The 19270-nt window shown below is 44.8% G+C and overlaps 1 protein-coding gene across 4 annotated transcripts in view; it reads left to right on the forward strand.

Annotated features, from left to right (window-relative positions):
- Window positions 1-19270, forward strand: part of NGEF (neuronal guanine nucleotide exchange factor) — a 245957-nt gene that overhangs the window by 65445 nt on the left and 161242 nt on the right. For 3 of the 4 annotated variants that reach the window (XM_029616712.1, XM_029616713.1, XM_029616716.1), the window contains one exon: window positions 3148-3268. The exons of the other annotated variant lie outside the window; for it this stretch is intronic. In XM_029616712.1, the coding sequence (XP_029472572.1) occupies window positions 3148-3268 (121 nt within the window). The remainder of the gene's footprint in view (window positions 1-3147; window positions 3269-19270) is intronic. 4 annotated transcript variants of the gene reach the window in all.

Raw genomic sequence — 19270 nt, forward strand, 5'->3', positions numbered from 1 at the left:
TTAGGGCCTGGTTTAATATTTGTAGTGTTGCCTTTTTGTAGGTAAGGTTGTTCCATTTGAGTGCTTGCCATAATGCAGGTGTAACTGTGTGCGGATTAGTTTGTGTGCATTATTGCAGATCCTGGGACTTTGTTAGGTGCTATGTTTCTGTTTCCATTTCTCCAGGTTTTTGAGAGAGAGTGAGAAAGAGAGACTCTGTTAGAGAGACAATCTGACACTCTATAAATCTCCCAGGGTAGGTTTTTTGGGGGGTGCGGTCTTACATTGGTCTGTCTAGGGAGCAAGGGTCTGTAGACCTTTGTAATAATGCCCCTCCCCAAAACTCACCCTGAGTTGAAAATGCCCCTCTTACAGTGGGAGATATATATAGAGTGTCAGATTGTCTCTAACAAAGGCTCTCTCTTCCCCCCCCCCTGGTCACCTGTGAGTACACGCATAAAGGCTCCACACATATGTGTGGTAGGGGTATTTTAAATGAAATGCATGTACTTGCACGCACGATATAAAATTAAACATATTTTTGCTCGCATGCTGTTGGGGTCATTTTTTGTTACTTTTGCTGAGAATGTATAAAGAGGGTAGGCCGTATGGATTCAGAGTTTTCAGCCTGACACAGACTAGTTTGAAGGCCACAGGCCAATCTCTGAGTGAACTCCTATTTACTGTCTTTCACTGTGAAATACTTACAAACAGTCAAAAGTGTTTATTTGGTTATTCCCACTAAGTCTATGATGAGAAAGCAGTTGTTATTAATTTATACTAAACCCTGAGAGAGTAAGTGAAGGCCACACAACTGCGCCTGAGATGTGATAAGGAATCAGATAGAAGGAATCATCACTGCTTTCACAAGCACTTTTAGTGTAAAAGGAGAGACAGTGAGAAAGGGGAGAGTGGCTCCTAGATGTGACAGAACAGGCTGATCCTTTGGAAACATGTAAGCTTTTATATATATATATATATATATATATATATATATATATATATATATATATATATATATATATATATATATATATATAAAATAGATACACACACCCACACATATATATATATGTGTGGGTGTGTGTGTATCTACTTTAAGAACATAAGAAATTGCCATGCTGGGTCAGACCAAGGGTCCATCAAGCCCAGCATCCTGTTTCCAACAGAGGCCAAACCAGGCCACAAGAACCTGGCAAGTACCCAAACACTAAGAAGATCCCATGCTACTGATGCAATTAATAGCAGTGGCTATTCCCTAAGTAAACTTGATTAATAGCCGTTAATGGACTTCTCCAAACCTTTTTTGAACTCAGCTATACTAACCACATCCTCTGGCAACAAATTCCAGAGCTTTATTGTGCGTTTGGTGAAAAAGAATTTTCTCCGATTAGTCTTAAATGTGCCTGTAATTCAGCTATTGAACGGTAAGGTATATTTAAAAACATTTATAGCCCGCTTACAACAAATTGGTTAGGCTAAGTGGGTTGCAACACAGTAAAATATGGCAAAAACATATAAAAAAATCATAACTAAAAACAATCACAATATACTGCCCCCCTCCCCCCCCCCCCAAATCGACAAGAGAAATGCTGGCACTGTTAGCAGTTACAATCTTTAAGAAAGAATATTCCCCTGAGCAAATAGGAAGCACAGCTAAACACTAGACCAAAGGTTTCTGCCCTCCGTATCCTCTTTGCCTCTTATGATGCCTCTGCTCCTCTCAGCTCTTTTGAACCCTCTGGCCCCCTTCATGCTTCTTCCACATCTCCTCTCGCCTCCCTCAGATTTTCACAGAGTAGCTCCTTACTTTATTTGTTCTATCCTCCTATTGCTCAAATAAACTTACTTTCCTAAGTACTTGGAACTGTGATGTACTGAATCAAAGTTTGTGTGTGGCTATTTGTGTAGGGCATAAGCTCCTGGGTTCAAGCCCCCAGGTATAATCCCAGTAATTGGGTGAGCCGCCGAGGTAATCCTGTGTGCACGCAAGTGATAAACTCCTCAGGTAGCACCCAGTGTAGACCTCAGTGAAATTAGCCCCCCGGGTCAGAGCCCCTGGGCAGAATGCCAGTGCGCACGGTCTGAACCCGGAACACGTGCCCAATACACACGTTTCTGGGTGCACGTGCGGTTTTTGTTTACATGCCTAGCTGAGAGACCTTATCCACTAGTTCAGCTTCTAACATTTAAACCCTACATCTACAAACTTTCAGGCCGATACAGAAAAATGCACGGGAGAACCGGCGAGCGCCCGCTCTCCCGACGCGCGCACAGGCCACTCTTCCGGGCACGCGATTCAGAAAGCCCAGGTATGTAAATTAGGGCCCGCGGTAAAAGGAGGCGCTAGGGACACTAGCGCGTCCCTGGCGCCTCCTTTTTGACAGAAGTGGCAGCTGTCAGTGGGTTTCACAGCCAACGCTCAATTTTACCGGCATCGGTTCTTGAACCCGCTGACAGCCACGGGTTCGGAAAACGGATGCCGGCTAAATTGAGCGTCTGTCTTCCAACCCGTGGGCCGCGGGCAGATTTTAAATTTTCTTTTTTTTTTAATTTTTGATTTTTTGGGGGCCTCCAACTTAATATCACCTTGATATTAAGTCGGAGGGTGTACAGAAAAGCAGTTTTTTCTGCTTTTCTGTACACTTTCCCGGTGCCCTAAGAAATTAACGCCAGCCTTTGCATGTTGCAGGCGCTATTAGTTTCGGGGGGGGGGGGGGTGTTGGCTGCGCGTTTTCGACGCGCTATTACCCTTTACTGTATAAGGGGTAAAAATAGTGTGTCGAAAACGCGCGGCCAAACACGGGCTAACAGTGCGCTCCACCGGAGCAAACTTTACTGTATCAGCCTGTTTATGTTTTTTAAAAGTGAGCTCTCTAATGTTTACAAAGAGGAGACAGTCACTGTTCAAATCCCTTACTTTGAAAGAACAGACACTAATGAAAATGCATAAAAATGTGCCTGAATATGAATGCAGACTTCAGTACGGTTCACTTGCAAAACAGCTGCTTGAACTGGCTGGCAAATCATTACCACCTCTAGTGAAGATTATACTGTTGAAGAGACTATAAGCGACATTTCTCCAGGGAGCCAGGTAGACTTGCCTTATGTTCAGTTTACTAGCTGTCATGTCTTTTCACCTCTGGAATCTCTCAATCCATGTTACAGGTTCACTGGAATGTGGAGACTGCAAGAATGACTCACTGAATGTTGCAATATCATCTTGCAAGACAGCTCCAGCCTCAGTGCTATCTGTTTTACGAGAATCCAAGTTCCAGTGGATACACAAGTAAGGAGGAGAGCACTGCTTTGGTGTGAGAAAAAAAGAGTAGAAGAGGGGAGAGACTTCCTCAGGGAAAGGAAATCTTAGAGAATTCAAATACAATTTGTTATTGAGGGAAGGTAATGTTATAACTGCCCAAGGATATCCTAAGCAAACTTACACACATAAGTTTGCTTTGAAAGTCCTTGGGTGATTGGCCCAGAACTCGAATAACCTAGTATCAAATGACGCCTCATCATCAGAGTGCATAACTTACCCACATACATTTTCAAATGAAAAGGTTTATGTGTAAACCCGAAATCCATCCCCCTCCCCTTCCCAATCACCTCTCTGCAGTTCGTACAGAGTTACATATCTACTTTTATGTGCACAGAGCTTGGGCTAGTTTAGTACAGCCATTTACGGTATGTGCATAAAACCCCTCCATAAAGTACTTAAATAGTGGCACAAAATGGTCCTGCCAGCACACTGTTGTGTTAAACAAGTATTTGATCTTGGCAAATTCCAGTCCAATAAAGTATTAAACCAGTCTGTCCTTTTACTTACTCTGCTGCTCTCTGCAGTGTACATATCTGTGCATTTTTCTTTCTATCACTGAGCTGAGGAGGAATCTCTACTGCTCAGAACCCCTGACTATGATTCAGGCAAAATCTCGGGCACAGCTCCTGTGTTTCTGGCACCTATTTGAAAAGAAAACATTTGTCTTAATGTGGTTTTCCAATGCAGCAAATTAAGGAGGTCATTTTCAAAGGCAAGTAAATGGCTCTTTGAAAATCGCCCAGGTTGGGACGTGTGTATAAGTATATATGGGGAACAGGATTTTGCATGACCTTTTATGTGTTTACAGGCCAATGCAATATCTGCGCACGTTAAAGGGACGCTCATGATTGAGCACTCCCTTAACGCGCGCCGATCCACCTCTCTGGGGCGCCCAGTGCTACATGCAAATGGGCTGCTGCAGTATAAAGGAGGCGCCAGTGGAAACTAAGCACCCCTAGCGCTTCCTCGGCAGCGGAAGCCCGGGAGAGGTGGCTGTCAGCCACTTAGGAACATGGACGCTCAATTTTAGAGAGTCCATTTTCCTAATCTGACCACCAGCACACGGTTTTGGGGTTTTTTTTGGGACATTTCTAGCTTTTTAGTTCCTCCAACAAAATATTGCCATGATATTAAGTTGGAGGAAGTACAGAAAAGCAGTATTTTTTCTGCTTTTCTGAACACTTTTTGGGCTGCTCAAGACTCCAGAGCTGGCATTAGTTTTTGAGAGTAAAAATGTGCACGTCTGGCACACATTTATTTTTTTGCATGGAGGGGGAATTGATAATACCCTCATCAACATGCATTTGCATGTGATGAGTGCTATTACCTACGTGAATGATAGGATGTGCATTTTGAACATGCTAATCCCCATTTTGCATCGGGGGGATATGGACGCACGTCCAATTGTGGATTAAACCGTGCGCTGCAGCCAGTGCACGGTAAAGCATCGGTCTGTTACTGAATAGGTAATCCGATGATAGAGTTGGGGCAGGATCAGGATTTCTATGCATACTTTCTTTTTTCGACAGTAGTGGATATAAATTCACATGTACACAGTCACACCTGTTCATCAGCAGGTATTTCTTTGTGTTTCTGTGCATGAGGGTTCCACACGCACACCTGCAAATTTTCAAAGTGGATTTATGCGCATAAATCTACTGTGAAAATTCTGGCTAATGTCTGCAAGTAAAATGCACCCACAGATGCAGGCTCTTTGAAAATTACCTTCTAAATGATCATCCCCTCTAAGCGCTCTCTAATTTTTCTTTTTTTCCTTTTATCACATCCCTCTTTTAACTCTCTCCTTTCTAGTTATCCTTTTCCTCTTCAGTTGTGCATTTCTCCTCCTCTTTCTTTTCTTTTTATTTTCTCTCTCTCACACAGACAACTCTCCTTTTTCTCTCCCTCTTTCCTGCAATATTTTTCCTTTGGTTGTTTCCTTTCCTCATCTCCATTTCTCTGCCCAGTTCTCCTCTCTCATGTTTTCTTTCATCTCTACCTAAATTTCTCTATCAACAAGCAGGCACGAGTCAGCCATAACACATGGGTGGTGCCATCTGATGGCGCTGACATGGACTCACCTCTCTTACTGAGCATGTGTGGGAGTGCCTGCCTGCACATGCTGCCTTGTAAATCCCTCAGACTTTCTTCATCCAAGCTACCATGCAGACATGTTCCCAGTCTCACTCTATGACTTTCTTGGCCTTTTTTCTTTTGCCTAATTGTACTGCCTTGTTGCATTTTTTTCGTTTGTTTGTTTTGCCACAGCCTTGGCAGCCTCTTCACAGAACTTTTAAGTTCTAAAAAAGAAAGAAAGAAAAAGAGAAAAAAAGAAACGGAGAAATCCAAGGCCAAGAAGCCTGTGGTCAGTGGGTTGTAAAGCCTGCATTTGTGAGCAATGGATGTCTATTACAGATATTATCTCTCCAACTGCTATTTCTGTCTGGGTCTGGATCATGACACTGCCAACTTTTATAGTTTCCGAGGGTGCAGTGGTACCGTGCCTGAAACATGGAGGCCCTATGAAAGGTACTGTTGGGTAAGAGCCCAAAGCTACAAAGCAGGCAGTGGAGCAGCTCCTCATCTCGGAACAAGTCATCATCGGATTCTCGACATCACATGAAGTTGAGAAAGGACTCTTTCTCACAAGACAGGGAAGGCTCCCTTCTGTGATGCCAGTTTCTAGATCCATCACAGGTGAGGGGTTGAGCGAGGCATGGAAGGCCGTGGTACTGGATGAGATGGCCAGATGTGCACATAAGCAATACAGGAGATCCTCTAGGTGGTCATCTCCTTCAGAGCCAAAGTCAGCGATGTTCGCTCAGGGATCTGCCAGAGCTGACTCATCATTGATCCCGAGATGACAGGTCTTTCATTGCATGGAAGATCACCATGATGCCAAATTATGTATTTTTTCCAGATTCAACGCTGATCAAAATGTCTTTCATCTCACCAGCAGAGAATGAACAGACTAGGATGCAGCCAGCCCCATTGGAGCAGAAGACTAAGGCCCCTTCAGTTTTGTCAGAGTGGAGCACCCTGGCCAACACACACACGAGTCCTTCTGCAATGATGCAGAAGAAGGATCTACTGGTATTAACAATCACACCTGGTGCTGGCCAGTGGGAGGAGTCTGCACAGCCAGTGCAGAGCACTTCAGAACCCATCACTTCAATAGCTGCATCTACTAAGGCACTGAGCTTATTGTCAGTGCCACTGGCATCATGAGCCCTCAGTGAAGATGAACCAATCTTGGTTTCTGAAGAGAATGTCTCCCCCCAACCCTAGGGCAAGGGGTCCTCTAACCACTGGAAGCCCAGCTGTTGGGTCTAGTGAAGAATTTCTTTGCCTCATTAAGCCCGGAAGAACAGAGAGGGAGGTTGGAACCTCTCCTGTCCAAGAAGGAGGAGGTTTTCCCACATAGTGGAGCTGCTCAGAGTCCCGCATAGGTTCATACCTTAACTCAAGAGCTCCTGACAGTGGGAGCAAGTTCACATCCTGAGATGATAGATTCACCTTCTGTGGGGGTCTCTTCATGAATCAGAAGGATTGGATGGGAGATCAACCCATTCTGAGTTCCTACCAGATATTTCCCTCTTGGATCAACAGAGGTCTCTTCCTTGGTCTGCCTCTTCTTTGGTTCATGGTTCAGCGTTCTCCTGTGTTCAACGGAGGAAACTTCCATGGGGATTAAGTCAGATCCCCTGCCAGAGTTGCCTCAACATACCTCTCCTCCAAAGGATATCAATTAGTCATGCTTTTTGGATAAGCTAACAAAGATGCTGTCCATTACAGTTAGAAAAGAACACAGTCATGCTTAGTGCTCAAATTGCAGTTAATCAGTTGTAAATGGTGCAGTATTTGCTTGAAAATGTGCAGAAACAGAAGACTTTGATGGAAACATTTGATTCTAGGCATGCAGAATGGCGTTGATTCATAGAAGATGTCAAAGACTATGAAGAATTCGACACCACAGTCAGAAATTCACCTGCTTCCATAGGAGCATGAAAAATTGTATGGTCATGAGTGAGTGGTCTTTGCAAAGAAGTGCATTACTGTCTAGTCTAGTGGATGTACCCTGGACAGGGGACAATTTGCTCAGGGATAAGGTGCAAGAGATGGCAGCTCTGAATAAGGATCATCAATCCACCCTTCAGTCATTGTCAGCAACATCAAGCGACAAACTCACCACAGCCCAATGGCATCACTTCTATAAGTGTCCATTCTTTCAAAGATACCCTTTCTCCTCTTTTCCACATCATCGAGCTCCTCCCACTCTCCATCAGCAGCAGCTATTTGCTAGAGGTTGGCAGAGACAGAGGCGTCAACTAAAAGCCCAGCAGCAGACGCATCCTAAGCCTGGGACAGGTTTTTGATGCCATTTCCCTGCCTTGTCTAGTAGGGGAAGGGTCCAGTTCTTCCTTCTGAAATGCAACCAAATCACAAAAGAGAGTTGGGGGTCCTGAAAATTGTGGAAAATGGCTACCACTTGCATTTCTTTCACCCTCTTCTGAACTGATGGATGTCAGCAGGCCTGCATTTAGGCATAGACAATGTAGGCAATTTCCTATGGCTCCAAAATTTCCGAAGTGCTGGAGCGCAGTTCCTGCTACCAACCCTTCATCCAAGCCTGCTGCCATCCCAGCACCACTTGCTTTATACAGCGGCACTGAGCCTATAGCACCCAACTCCATCAAAGCACTTTATTGCCTCACTTCCTCATATGAGTTTCCATGGCAAAAGGAAGCCCATGATTGAGGAGAAAGCGGGGTGCTGCAGGGCCTGTCAGCACATGAAGATTCATAGGCCCTATTCTGTCTTCGTCACCCAGTTCCTATGTGCAGCTTAACTCAGTCTTTACTCGCAGACAGAGGCAAAACAAATAAACAGAGTCTTACTGTGCATACACTAGAGATAATAGAGCAGCCTGGGCTAGGGTTGGCAACTGCCCGGTTTTGGACCGGCAGCCAGGTTTTCAGCTGTGCTCTACATTGTCCAGTCACAAGTACTGATCAGACACTGAAAATCCGGTTTTCGCTAGAGGCTCCTCTTTCCCACAGCTTCCTGGTTACAGGGAAAGACAGAGCCAAGAGCTGTGCTGTGTCCCCGCCTTCTTGCCTCCTTTCCTGTGTTGTGATTGGATGGAATGGAGAGAGGAGGTGGGACATAACACAGCTCTCTGATCCCAGCCCTCCATAGGTCTCTGCGCAATGCCCTCTGGGTCCCTCCTCCTCCCTGAGTGCTGGGCCAAGTCCTGCGAGAGGAGCTGCAGCAAGTGAGCCAACTGAGGGATACAGGAACAGAGGAGGGGGAAAGTGGAGAAAGAGACAGCCAGAGTCACAGAGTGGGGAAAGGGGAAAGACAGAGGGGACACAGAGAAAGGGGGAGGGAAAGGAAGATAGACACATGGGGAGCAAGAGAGGAAAGAGAAGGAAGGTCACAGGGAAGGGGAGAGGCACAACAGGAACATAAGGGAAGGCAGGAGACAAATGGGAGAAGGGAAGGAAGAGACACAAAGGAGTCGGGAAACAGGAGGAAATGAGATAAAGAGGAAAGAACTGGGTAAGAGAGGGAGACAGGAGGGAAGAAGGAGGGAGAGAAAGACAGAAGCATGGGAAGGGAGGGTAGAGACAGGAGGGCAGCACAAACGTGAGGGCATATTGAGAGATAGGTGGCACAAGGGAGACATAGATGAAAGGCTGGGAAGGTTTTAAGGAAAGGGAGAGCAAACCACCTGTGTCTGAGAGAATATGCTGTATGTTCCGGAGTGTGCGTGTATGTATGATGTAGATGTGAATCGGTTATTTACTCTTTCTGATAGTAGAAAGACTAGGGGGCACTCCATGAAGTTAGCATGGGGCACATTTAAAACTAATCGGAGAAAGTTCTTTTTTACTCAACGCACAATTAAACTCTGGAATTTGTTGCCAGAGGATGTGGATAGTGCAGTTAGTATAGCGGTGTTTAAAAAAGGATTGGATAAGTTCTTGGAGAAGTCCATTACCTGCTATTAAGTTCACTTAGAGAATAGCCACTGCCATTAGCAATGGTAACATGGAATAGACTTAGTTTTTGGGTACTTGCCAGGTTCTTATGGCCTGGATTGGCCACTGTTGGAAACAGGATGCTGGGCTTGATGGACCCTTGGTCTGACCCAGTATGGCATTTTCTTACATTCTTATGTTCCTGCAATTTATCACAATCTGCTTGTGATTTAACTAATCTGAACAACTTTGTATCATCTGCAAATTTGATTATCTCACTCGTCGTATTTCTTTCCAGATCATTTATAAATATATTGAAAAGTAAGGGTCCCAATACAGATCCCTGAGGCACTCCACTGCCCACTCCCTTCCACTGAGAAAATTGTCCATTTAATCCTACTCTCTGTTTCCTGTCTTTTAGCCAGTTTGCAATCCACGAAAGGACAACACCACCTATCCCATGACTTTTTACTTTTCCTAGAAGCCTCTCATGAGGAACTTTGTCAAACGCCTTCTGAAAATCCAAGTATACTACATCTACCGGTTCACCTTTATCCACATGTTTATTAACTCCTTCAAAAAAGTGAAGCAGATTTGTAAGGCAAGACTTGCCTTGGGTAAAGCCATGCTGACTTTGTTCCATTAAACCATGTCTTTCTATATGTTCTGTGATTTTTATGTTTAGAACACTTTCCACTATTTTTCCTGGCACTGAAGTCAGGCTAACTGGTCTGTAGTTACCCGGATCGCCCCTGGAGCCCTTTTTAAATATTGGGGTTACATTAGCTATCCTCCAGTCTTCAGGTACAATAGATGATTTTAATGATAGGTTACAAATTTTTACTAATAAGTCTGAAATTTCATTTTTTAGTTCCTTCAGAACTCTGGGGTGTATACCATCCGGTCCAGGTGATTTACTACTCTTCAGTTTGTCAATTAGGTCTCCCACATCTTCTAGGTTCACCGTGATTTGATTCAGTCCATCTGAATCATTGCCCATGAAAACTTTCTCCAGTACGAGTACCTCCCCAATATCTTCTTCAGTAAACACCGAAGCAAAGAAATAATTTAATCTTTCTGCGATGGCCTTATCTTCTCTAAGTGCCCCTTTAATCCCTCGATCATCTAACGGTCCAACTGACTCCCTCACAGGCTTTCTGCTTCGGATATATTTAAAAAAGATTTTACTGTGAGTTTTTGCCTCTACGGCCAACTTCTTTTCAAATTCTCTCTTAGCCTGTCTTATCAATGTCTTACATTTAACTTGCCAACATTTATGTATTATCCTATTTTCTTCTGTTGGATCCTTCTTCCAATTTTTGAATGAAGATCTTTTGGCTAAGAGGAGGCTGTGTGTTTGGGAGTATGTGTCTGTGTGTATGAGATAGGAGGCTATGTGTTTATGGGGAAATATGGAGGTGAGTATATATTAGAAAAGCTTCAGTTCTGATAGAGAGCAAAACTGCATATGAGAGGCTGCGGATGATGTGTTTATGAGGATAGTTGAAATAATATTTTATAAAACAGAGTATATTGAGGGCGTGCTTGAAATCCAAGTAATGAATGGATTGATAACTGATAGTAGTCTGTAGCCTTCCCGACTCCCCTCCCAAAGCATGAAGTTTAGTGGAGTGTCCAGTTATGGTCCATGGAAAATTTGGCCATCCTACTGCTGGGCCACAGAAATAGACAGGTAAAATGAGGATTACTTTGCAAGGCTGGCCAGATTAGCTGCTGATGCATATGGACAGACAGAGCTGACAAGAGCTGGCTAAAAGCATGAGGCAAAAATCTCCCAGACATTCCTGCTTCCAAGTCAAAGGTTAACCTTTTAGAGCCAGCTGCATTTAATACAGCAGTAGCTGTGAATGTGCAAGCTGACCACCAGTTGGCAGTATAACAGGAAAAAATGAAAATATGCAGAATAAAGCATGAACAACAGAATTAGGAACACAAACAAGACAGCTGTAGAAGCAGGGCAATGAAAGCAGGACAACAGTATACACAACAGAAAATATCTGTGGAGACAGGACAGGCCCCACACTGAAGTGTAGTGATGGAGTTGCTGCTGCTGTGGGGTTGGAGCTGAGGCCCAGGACCAGCCACAGTTTCGATGGCGGGGGAGATCTTACACTTCTGAGACTTCTTAGGGGGCCATCCTCAAATTATCGAGGTAATCCAGGGACCCTCCTCCCAATTGCCTACGAGCACTCCCATTTTGAATCCGGCTCTGGATGTCAGTGTTCAGTTCCAACCCTTCCCATTCTGCTTAATTGCAGCAGGAAGTGGTAGCTCTCCTTCAGCAGAAGGCATTCAAGCTTGTGCCTTCACAGGAATGTGGCCAGGTGTTTTATTCCCATTATTTTCTGATCCCCAAAAGGTTGGAGGGATTGAGGCCTATCCTGGATTATGGAAGATGAGCAAATCGTTGGTTCAAGAGAGGTTCAAGATGAACTCCCTTCAAGCGATTCTTCCCTTCATTCAACCTAGGGATTAGATGCACATTCTGGATCTGGAAAGACACTTATGTGCACATTCCCATTCATCCTGCCCCCTAGAATTCCTTTGGTTTGGGGTGAAGATGTGTACTACCAGTATAAGGTGATTCCTTTTGGCCTCTCGGTGGCCCTAAGAGTGTTAACGAAGAAGTCGATATTCAGCACCACTTAGCCAGTTAAGCTTCAACTTAGCCAATTAAGTTTGACCATTGTGCGGCCCTTCTGCCTGCAAGGTTTTAGTGTTTGAGGTAGTTGTGGGTGGATCCTTGGGCGGCTAGCAGATGACCACGCCCCCGAGGGAAGATTCCGAGAGGGACCACCAGTCAGGCTCAGAGTATGGAGACAGACACACACTAGTTCTTTTATTAAACAGTATATTGAACCACCAAAGGTGGCAGTAGTGAGCTGAAGTACCCAGCTGGGCTGTAGTCCCTCCGATACTGGAACAGCGATCCTGGATAGCTGAGCTGTAGAGAAACTGAATATAGTGATAGTGAGTAGGCAGGGTATGCAGAGTTCAGGAACAGAACCTTGATGGTAACACTCACACAATAGTTCCTTGGAAGCAGCCCAGGAGCTGGAAAGAAGTAGGCCCTCGAGGAGTGAGTACCTGGTTCCAGGGAACGCTCTGAGGGAGAGAAGATAATTCACTGATGTAGTAGGCAGCGATGACTTCCTGGCAGAAGTGGTATTCAGTAGCAAGTCCAGGAACGAACGCCCTCGAGGAGCGAGTACTGGTTCCAAACCGCGATCTGAAAAGCAAAAGAGAAAGCGAGGCCCCCGAGGAGTGGGTACCCCTGGTAAGTCCTTGGAGGCAGAGTAGCTTAGGTAGAGTAACCCTTGCTAACTCGATTAGTTAGCGATTTCAGAGACCTTAAATATCTGGTGCGGATGATGTCACCTCAAGGGGATGCCCCTGAGGTTCACGCCACTGCTGGTACTTCAGTCGGGGCCGCACCATGCACGCCCTTAGGCTCCGGGGAAACATGGCGGAGTGCAGTGTCTAGCTGATCCGAGGACGCTGGAGGAGTACGGCAAGAGGACGCCACAGCAGCCAAACTTCCAACAGGCAAAGAGGGAGTCGCCAAATCGGTAAGGTGGGCGTAGTGGAGATGTTGGGCAGCAATGGTCGCAACAGTACCCCCTTCAAAGGGTGATTTCCTCTGCGGGTACCAGGCTTGGATTTTGAAGGATGCGCGAGGTGGAACTGACGAAGCATCTCTTTGTCCAGAATATTGGTCTGAGGCTCCCAAGAGTTTTTTTTGGGGCCGAAACCTTCCCACTTCAGAAGGTATTCAAAAGTATTGCCTCTTTTACGAACATCCAGGACCTCTTCAACTTTGTATTCTAAGTTGTCTTCTGCATTGATGACAGATGGATCTTGAGGTTTGGAAGAAAATTTGCTGAGTATGAGTGGTTCAGAAGCGAAACGTGGAAAGCGTTATGAATATCAGCAACAGTGGAATGAGCTGCTGGAACGTCACTGAGCTTCAATGGAAGTGGCGGTGTTGGGGAACGTCCATAGCCCACTTCAAATGATGACACAATAGTGGATCTTCAGCTTGATGAAGTTGCATCGGTTCATCTTTATCAGCAGCAAGAATTACTGGAACCATCCGAGGTGCGGATATAGCACTAGCCTGTTTCAATCCAGGTAACACCTTAGGCCGGAGTTCCTTCACTTTGTTGCGGAGCCAGTGATCAATCCGAGTGGCCAAAGCTACTAATTCATCCAGCAAGTCAGGTGTTTTGCAAGCAGCCAGCTCGTCCTTTAAACGGGTATCCAGGCCTCTGCAAAAGAGTGTCTTGAGACATTTGGTGTTTCAGCGAAGTTCTGCCGCAAGAGTTTTGAACTCAATGGAAAATTCAGCCAATGATCTGCTGCCTTGCTTCAATTCCACCAAAGCAGAACCGGCTACAGCAGTTCGAGCAGGGACATTGAAGACAGATTTAAACTAGTCCATAAACCCTTCTATATCCTGCAAAATGGGGTCCTTGTGCTCCCACAAGGTAGATGCCCAAGACAAGGCCCTACCATCCAGGTATGAAAGGATGTAGGTAGTCTTGGAAAGAGCCGTAGGAAATAAAGATGCTGTAAGGCAAACTGCATGCAGCACTGGTTTAAGAAGCCTCGGGCCTTCTGAATTTCACCGGAAAAGTGGATAGGAGCCGCCAGTGGTAAAGCAGTTTTTAAAGTTACCTCCTGTAACTGACCTTCTTGGTTGGAAGCTGTGCCTTGAACCTCTGTCTGTGTAGCTGATGAAACGCTGAAGTAAGTTTCTCCGAGGCATCTTGCTGCTCCACAATGTGCTGGGCCAGGCCTGCAAAGCATTGAGTTGTGCCGAATCCATGGAGTTAGCAATCTGTTAGTGTTTGAGGTAGTTGTGGGTGGATCCTTGGGCCAGTAGCAGATGACCACGCCCCCGGGGAAGATCCCGAGAGGGACCACCGGTCAGGCTCAGAGTATGGAGACAGACACACACTAGTTCTTTTATTAAACAGTATATTGAACCACCAAAGGTGGCAGTAGTGAGCTGAAGTACCCAGCTGGGCTGTAGTCCCTCCGATACTGGAACAGCGATCCTGGATAGCTGAGCTGTAGAGAAACTGAATATAGTGAGTAGGCAGGGTATGCAGAGTTCAGGAACAGAACCTTGATGGTAACACTCACACAATAGTTCCTTGGAAGCAGCCCAGGAGCTGGAAAGAAGTAGGCCCTCGAGGAGTGAGTACCTGGTTCTAGGGAACGCTCTGAGAGAGAGAAGGTAACTCAATGATGTAGTAGGCAGCGATGACTTCCTGGCAGAAGTGGTATTCAGTAGCAAGTCCAGGAACAAAGACCCTCGAGGAGCGAGTACCAGTTCCAGATCGTGATCTGAAAAGCAAAAGAGAAACCGAGGCCCCCGAGGAGCGGGTACCCCTGGTAAGTCTGAGGAGGCAGAGTAGCTTAGGTAGAGTAACCCTTGCTAACTCGATTAGTTAGTGATTTCAGAGACCTTAAATATCCGGTGCGGATGACGTCACCTCAGGGGGACACCCCTGAGGTTCGCGCCACTGCTGGTACTTCAGTCGGGGCTGTGCCGCACGCGTGCCCTTAGGCTCCAGGGAAACATGGTGGAGTGCAGCATCTAGCTGATCCGGGGATGCCGGAGGAGGACAGCAAGAGGACGCCGCAGCAGCCAAACTTCCAACAGGCAAAGAGGGAGTCGCCGAAGTGGTTAAGGTGGGCGTAATGGAGACGTCAGGCAGTGATGGTCGCAACACAAGGGCCCTCAGTAGGCCATAGGTTGATCTGGGCAGGCTTGCTTCGAAGGTACATGACTCACACACTGCCATGCCTTAAAAGCCTGCCTCACTTACAGTTCCCCTCCTCATCTTAGACTCTTGTTCCTTGTTTGCCCACTGGTTTCCTGTCTTGGAACTAGGAGCAGGAATGCTCAGTGCATTCCTGCTCCTAGTTCCTGTCTCACTGGTTTCTGTTTCCCTTAACCCCTTGTCTAGATTTCTAGTTTTGCTATTGTTCCTTGTGCGGCGTATCTAGTGGCTTTTTTGGTTCTAGTTTGTATGTTGTGCCGGCTTAGTTGGACTTTTGGTGTCTTATTAATCTTACCCCTGCCTTGCCTTGTACTTTGTCTCAGCTTTGTTCTGTTTTGTCTGTCTGTCTATCCTTTGGTGCACTCCCTGTCACTTGGTTTTTGTGAACACCTAAGTATTCTGCAACCAGCTTAGCCTTATTGATTGTCCTTCCATGCCCTGTACTCCTGTGTTCCAATGCCATTCCAGCTAAGTCCTGCCAGCCACCAGAAACTGCGGGCTCGAACCAAGGGAGAGATGGCTAGTCAGGCAGAAAATCCTGCATTGCCCTGTTCATAAGTGCTGTGCTGTTCCTGCCCTGGGCGTTGTCTATCACCTGGCCTGCAATCCAGCCAGTCACTTCAAGTCCAGTCCTGCGGCCTTCAGTCCAGCCAGCAGCTTCAGTGACTCCAAGTGTAGTACCAGCACCTGCAGCTCAGCAGACTCTGCTTCCAGACTTTTCCCCAAACCTTCTTGTTCTGAAGAGTACACTTCTTGGTTCCACTCCAGGCCTTGTAGCTCTATAGACTCTGCTTTTAAGCTCTGATTCTTATCCAGACACTCCGCTCCAGCTGGACTTTGATTCTGTCCCAGATGCCCACTTTGCTTGCACAGGTCATCTTGACCAAGCAGAAATATTAAGTAAGTCATTAACTCCAGTCCACTGTAGCCTCTCACCTTCTACCATTGTACCATTTTCCAGAATCTATAATCAAATGCTAACTGAATTATTATGTCCGTTTCTTTTACCGCCTGACATGATATAATGTATCTGATTATTATTTAACTAATTGAAACTTGCTTTGAAATCTCTTGGTGAAAAGTGTGTTATAAATAAATGATGATGATGATAATACATTTTTTTCTGAAGGTGGTGTCCACTTTCCACATCAACCAATCTATTGTGTTTCCCACTTTCTTTCCAAGACTCCATGTACACAAAAGAGAATGGGTTCTTCCCTCATTGGATGGGAAGAGAGCTCTGACCTATTACCTCACAGTCTAGCTTCTCAGCTGTTCGTGTCCTTTGGGACGGGCAGTTGCCAAACAAACTCTGTATCACACATTGTTACGTGCTGGCTGACTTACAAATTAAATACTCTGTCAAGGCTCATCAAGTACAAGCCATGGCAAGTTTAGTGGCTCGTCTTAGAGCCACTTCCATTGAGAACATTTGCAAAGCTGCTGGTTGGTCATCAGTTCAAACCTTTAAATCTCATTACTGTCTAAGACCAGTGTTTCCCAAACCTCTCGTGGAGGCATACCTATCCGGTCAGGTTTTCAGGATTTCCACAATGAATATGCATGAGACAGATTTGCCTAGCCTGGATGTGAAGGAGTATATAGCAGGAAACTTCAAAACACCTTAAAGGACTGGATCCAGACATCTGGCCCAGTCCATCTTAAACCTAAAACAGCAGGGAATTCTGGTCCAGGTGGAGGTCCCTAGGAAGATGTATAACTAGCCAGATCCAGGAGGGAACAGGCTGTCCAGGGGAGAGAAGGAAGCCTACAGAAAGAGAACACTTCTGAACTGTAAGTTGTAATACTACATTTAGGTTGAAAGATCCAAGGCAACATGATTTTACCAGAGGAAGGTCATGTCAAATGAATTTGATTGATTTTTTTTGATTGGGCAACTAGAGAATTGGATCAAGGAAGAGCACTTGATGTGATTTACCTGGATTTCAGCAAAGCTATTGATATTATCCTACATAGAAGGCTGATGAACAAAATAAGAAGCCTGGGAGTGAGTCCCAAGGTGGTAGAATGGATTACAAAGTGGTTAACTGAAAGACAACAGCAATTGGTGGTAAATGGAACCTATTTTGAAAAGAGAACAGTGATAAGTGTAGTGCTTCAAGGATCAATTCTGGGGCCGGTTTTGTTCAATATGTTTGTGAGCGCCATAGCAGAAGGGTTAGAAGGAAAGGTTTGTCTTTTTGCAGATGAAAGTAAGATCTGCAACAGAGTGGACACGCCTCAAGGAGTGGAAAGAATGAAAAGTGCAAAGTCATGCATCTGGGGTACAGAAATCCAAAGGAGCTATATGTGATGGGGGGGGGGGGGGGAGAAGGACTGATATGCATGGATCGGAAAAGAGACCTCGGGTGATAGTGTGGGATGATCTGAAAGCAGCAAAGCAATGTGATAAGGTGGTGGCTAAGGCCAGAAGAATGCTGGGCTACCTCAGAGGTATAACCACAGAAAAAAGGAGGTGATATTGCCCCTATATAGGCCATTGGTGAGGCTTCATCTGTGGTACTGAGTTCAGTTCTGGAGACCGTACCTTAAAAAGGATAGAGGCAGAATCGAAGCAGACCAAAGAAAGGCAACCAAAATGGTATGGGGTCTGCATAAAAAAAACATATGAAATGAGACTGAAGGACCTAAGTATGTATACCCTGGAGGAGAGAAGGGACAGGGGGATAACTGGATGCCAATGTCGTGACCATATATTTCCTATTTTAAAGGAATTACATTGGTTGTTGTTTGAATTCCGAATTCTATTCAAGGTTCTTATGATGGTTTACAAGTGTGTGAAGGCCATTGCACCTAGTTATTTGTCCAATCAGTTACAGAGCTATGTCCCAAAACATTCATTGAGGTCTACTGACCAAAATGTGCTTTTTATTCCAACTGTAAAAATGGTGTGGTTGTGTGAACACGCCAGAGATCATTTTTTTGCATCGGGGCCTATTTTGTTGCATGCCTGCCATCTTATTTGTGCTCAGTCAGTGATTTAAAGCAGTTTAGAAAATTGTTGGTCAGAACTATTTAGGAAGGCTTATGATTCTTTATGATGTTATGAAATTTAGCTCAGGATTTCCTATAAAATATTTTCAGTAGTTTGATTTATTGTTGTTTTTATTTACTTTTTATATTTGTTTTGTTTTATTTTTATTATTTATTGTATTATGTATTATAATTGTTAAATATGTTGTAATCTGTTTTGTATATATTTTGATACAAATGGAATATAAACATTTTTTTAAATAAATTTGATGCAGACCTTCAAATACTTGAAGAGTATAAATGATGCATGGGAATCAAGCCTTTTCCAATGGGAGGAAAGTTGTAGAACTAGGGGTCATAATGCAAAGCTCCAAGGGGATAGATTCAGGAACAATGTCAGGAAATAATTCTTCATGGAAAGGGTGGTGGATGCATGCCCTTCCTATAGAGGCAGTTAAGATGAGAACTGTAATGGAATTCAAAAGAGCCTGGCATAAACACAGAGGATCTCTTATGGCTAAAAGATGGAAATGAAGATAAGGGGTAACCTGCATTAAGGTAACCTTAACGGAGCGGCAGTTACTGCCCTTATCAAAAGTCATGGGGGTAAACTAGACTAAACTGAATAAAAATAAATGCATTAAAAGAATAAATAAATAAAGCTTGCTGGGCAGACTGGATGGAATACTTGGGTCTTTTTCTGCTGTCATGTACTATGTTACTTTGTTTTTAACTGCGAAGAATAACAAAACTGTTTTTGTTCATTTTCTTGTTACTAATAAAGAAGTTTATGCAAGATTTCTGCCAGAGTCCAACTTGAATTTGTCCTCCGGCTACTCTAAGACTACTTATGGTGCCACATAAGGTGTCAGTTTGGGAATTTCTGAGCTAAAGCCTTGCACATCAGAAAAATCTTGCCAAAAGAAGAAAAAAAAAAGGGGGGGGGGGGAGAGATTTTTTTTCCTTCTGTTACTTTCTCCTTTATTGGGCCTCGCTGCAGCAACAGCCAAAAATTGAATTTACAAACAAGCTAAGAAGGATAGCTTCATCTGGAGTCAGGGACTTATATCTATACTGAGTCAATGCCGAACAGGCAAGTTTTATTTTATTGTTTTCCTGCAAGGAGAAAGGAAATTGTGTTCCAGAACAGGGCAAAGCCTTTCAGCAAACTTTTGTGG

The sequence above is a fragment of the Rhinatrema bivittatum genome, chromosome 9, assembly GCF_901001135.1.
Source record: "Rhinatrema bivittatum chromosome 9, aRhiBiv1.1, whole genome shotgun sequence".
NCBI lineage: Eukaryota > Metazoa > Chordata > Amphibia > Gymnophiona > Rhinatrematidae > Rhinatrema > Rhinatrema bivittatum.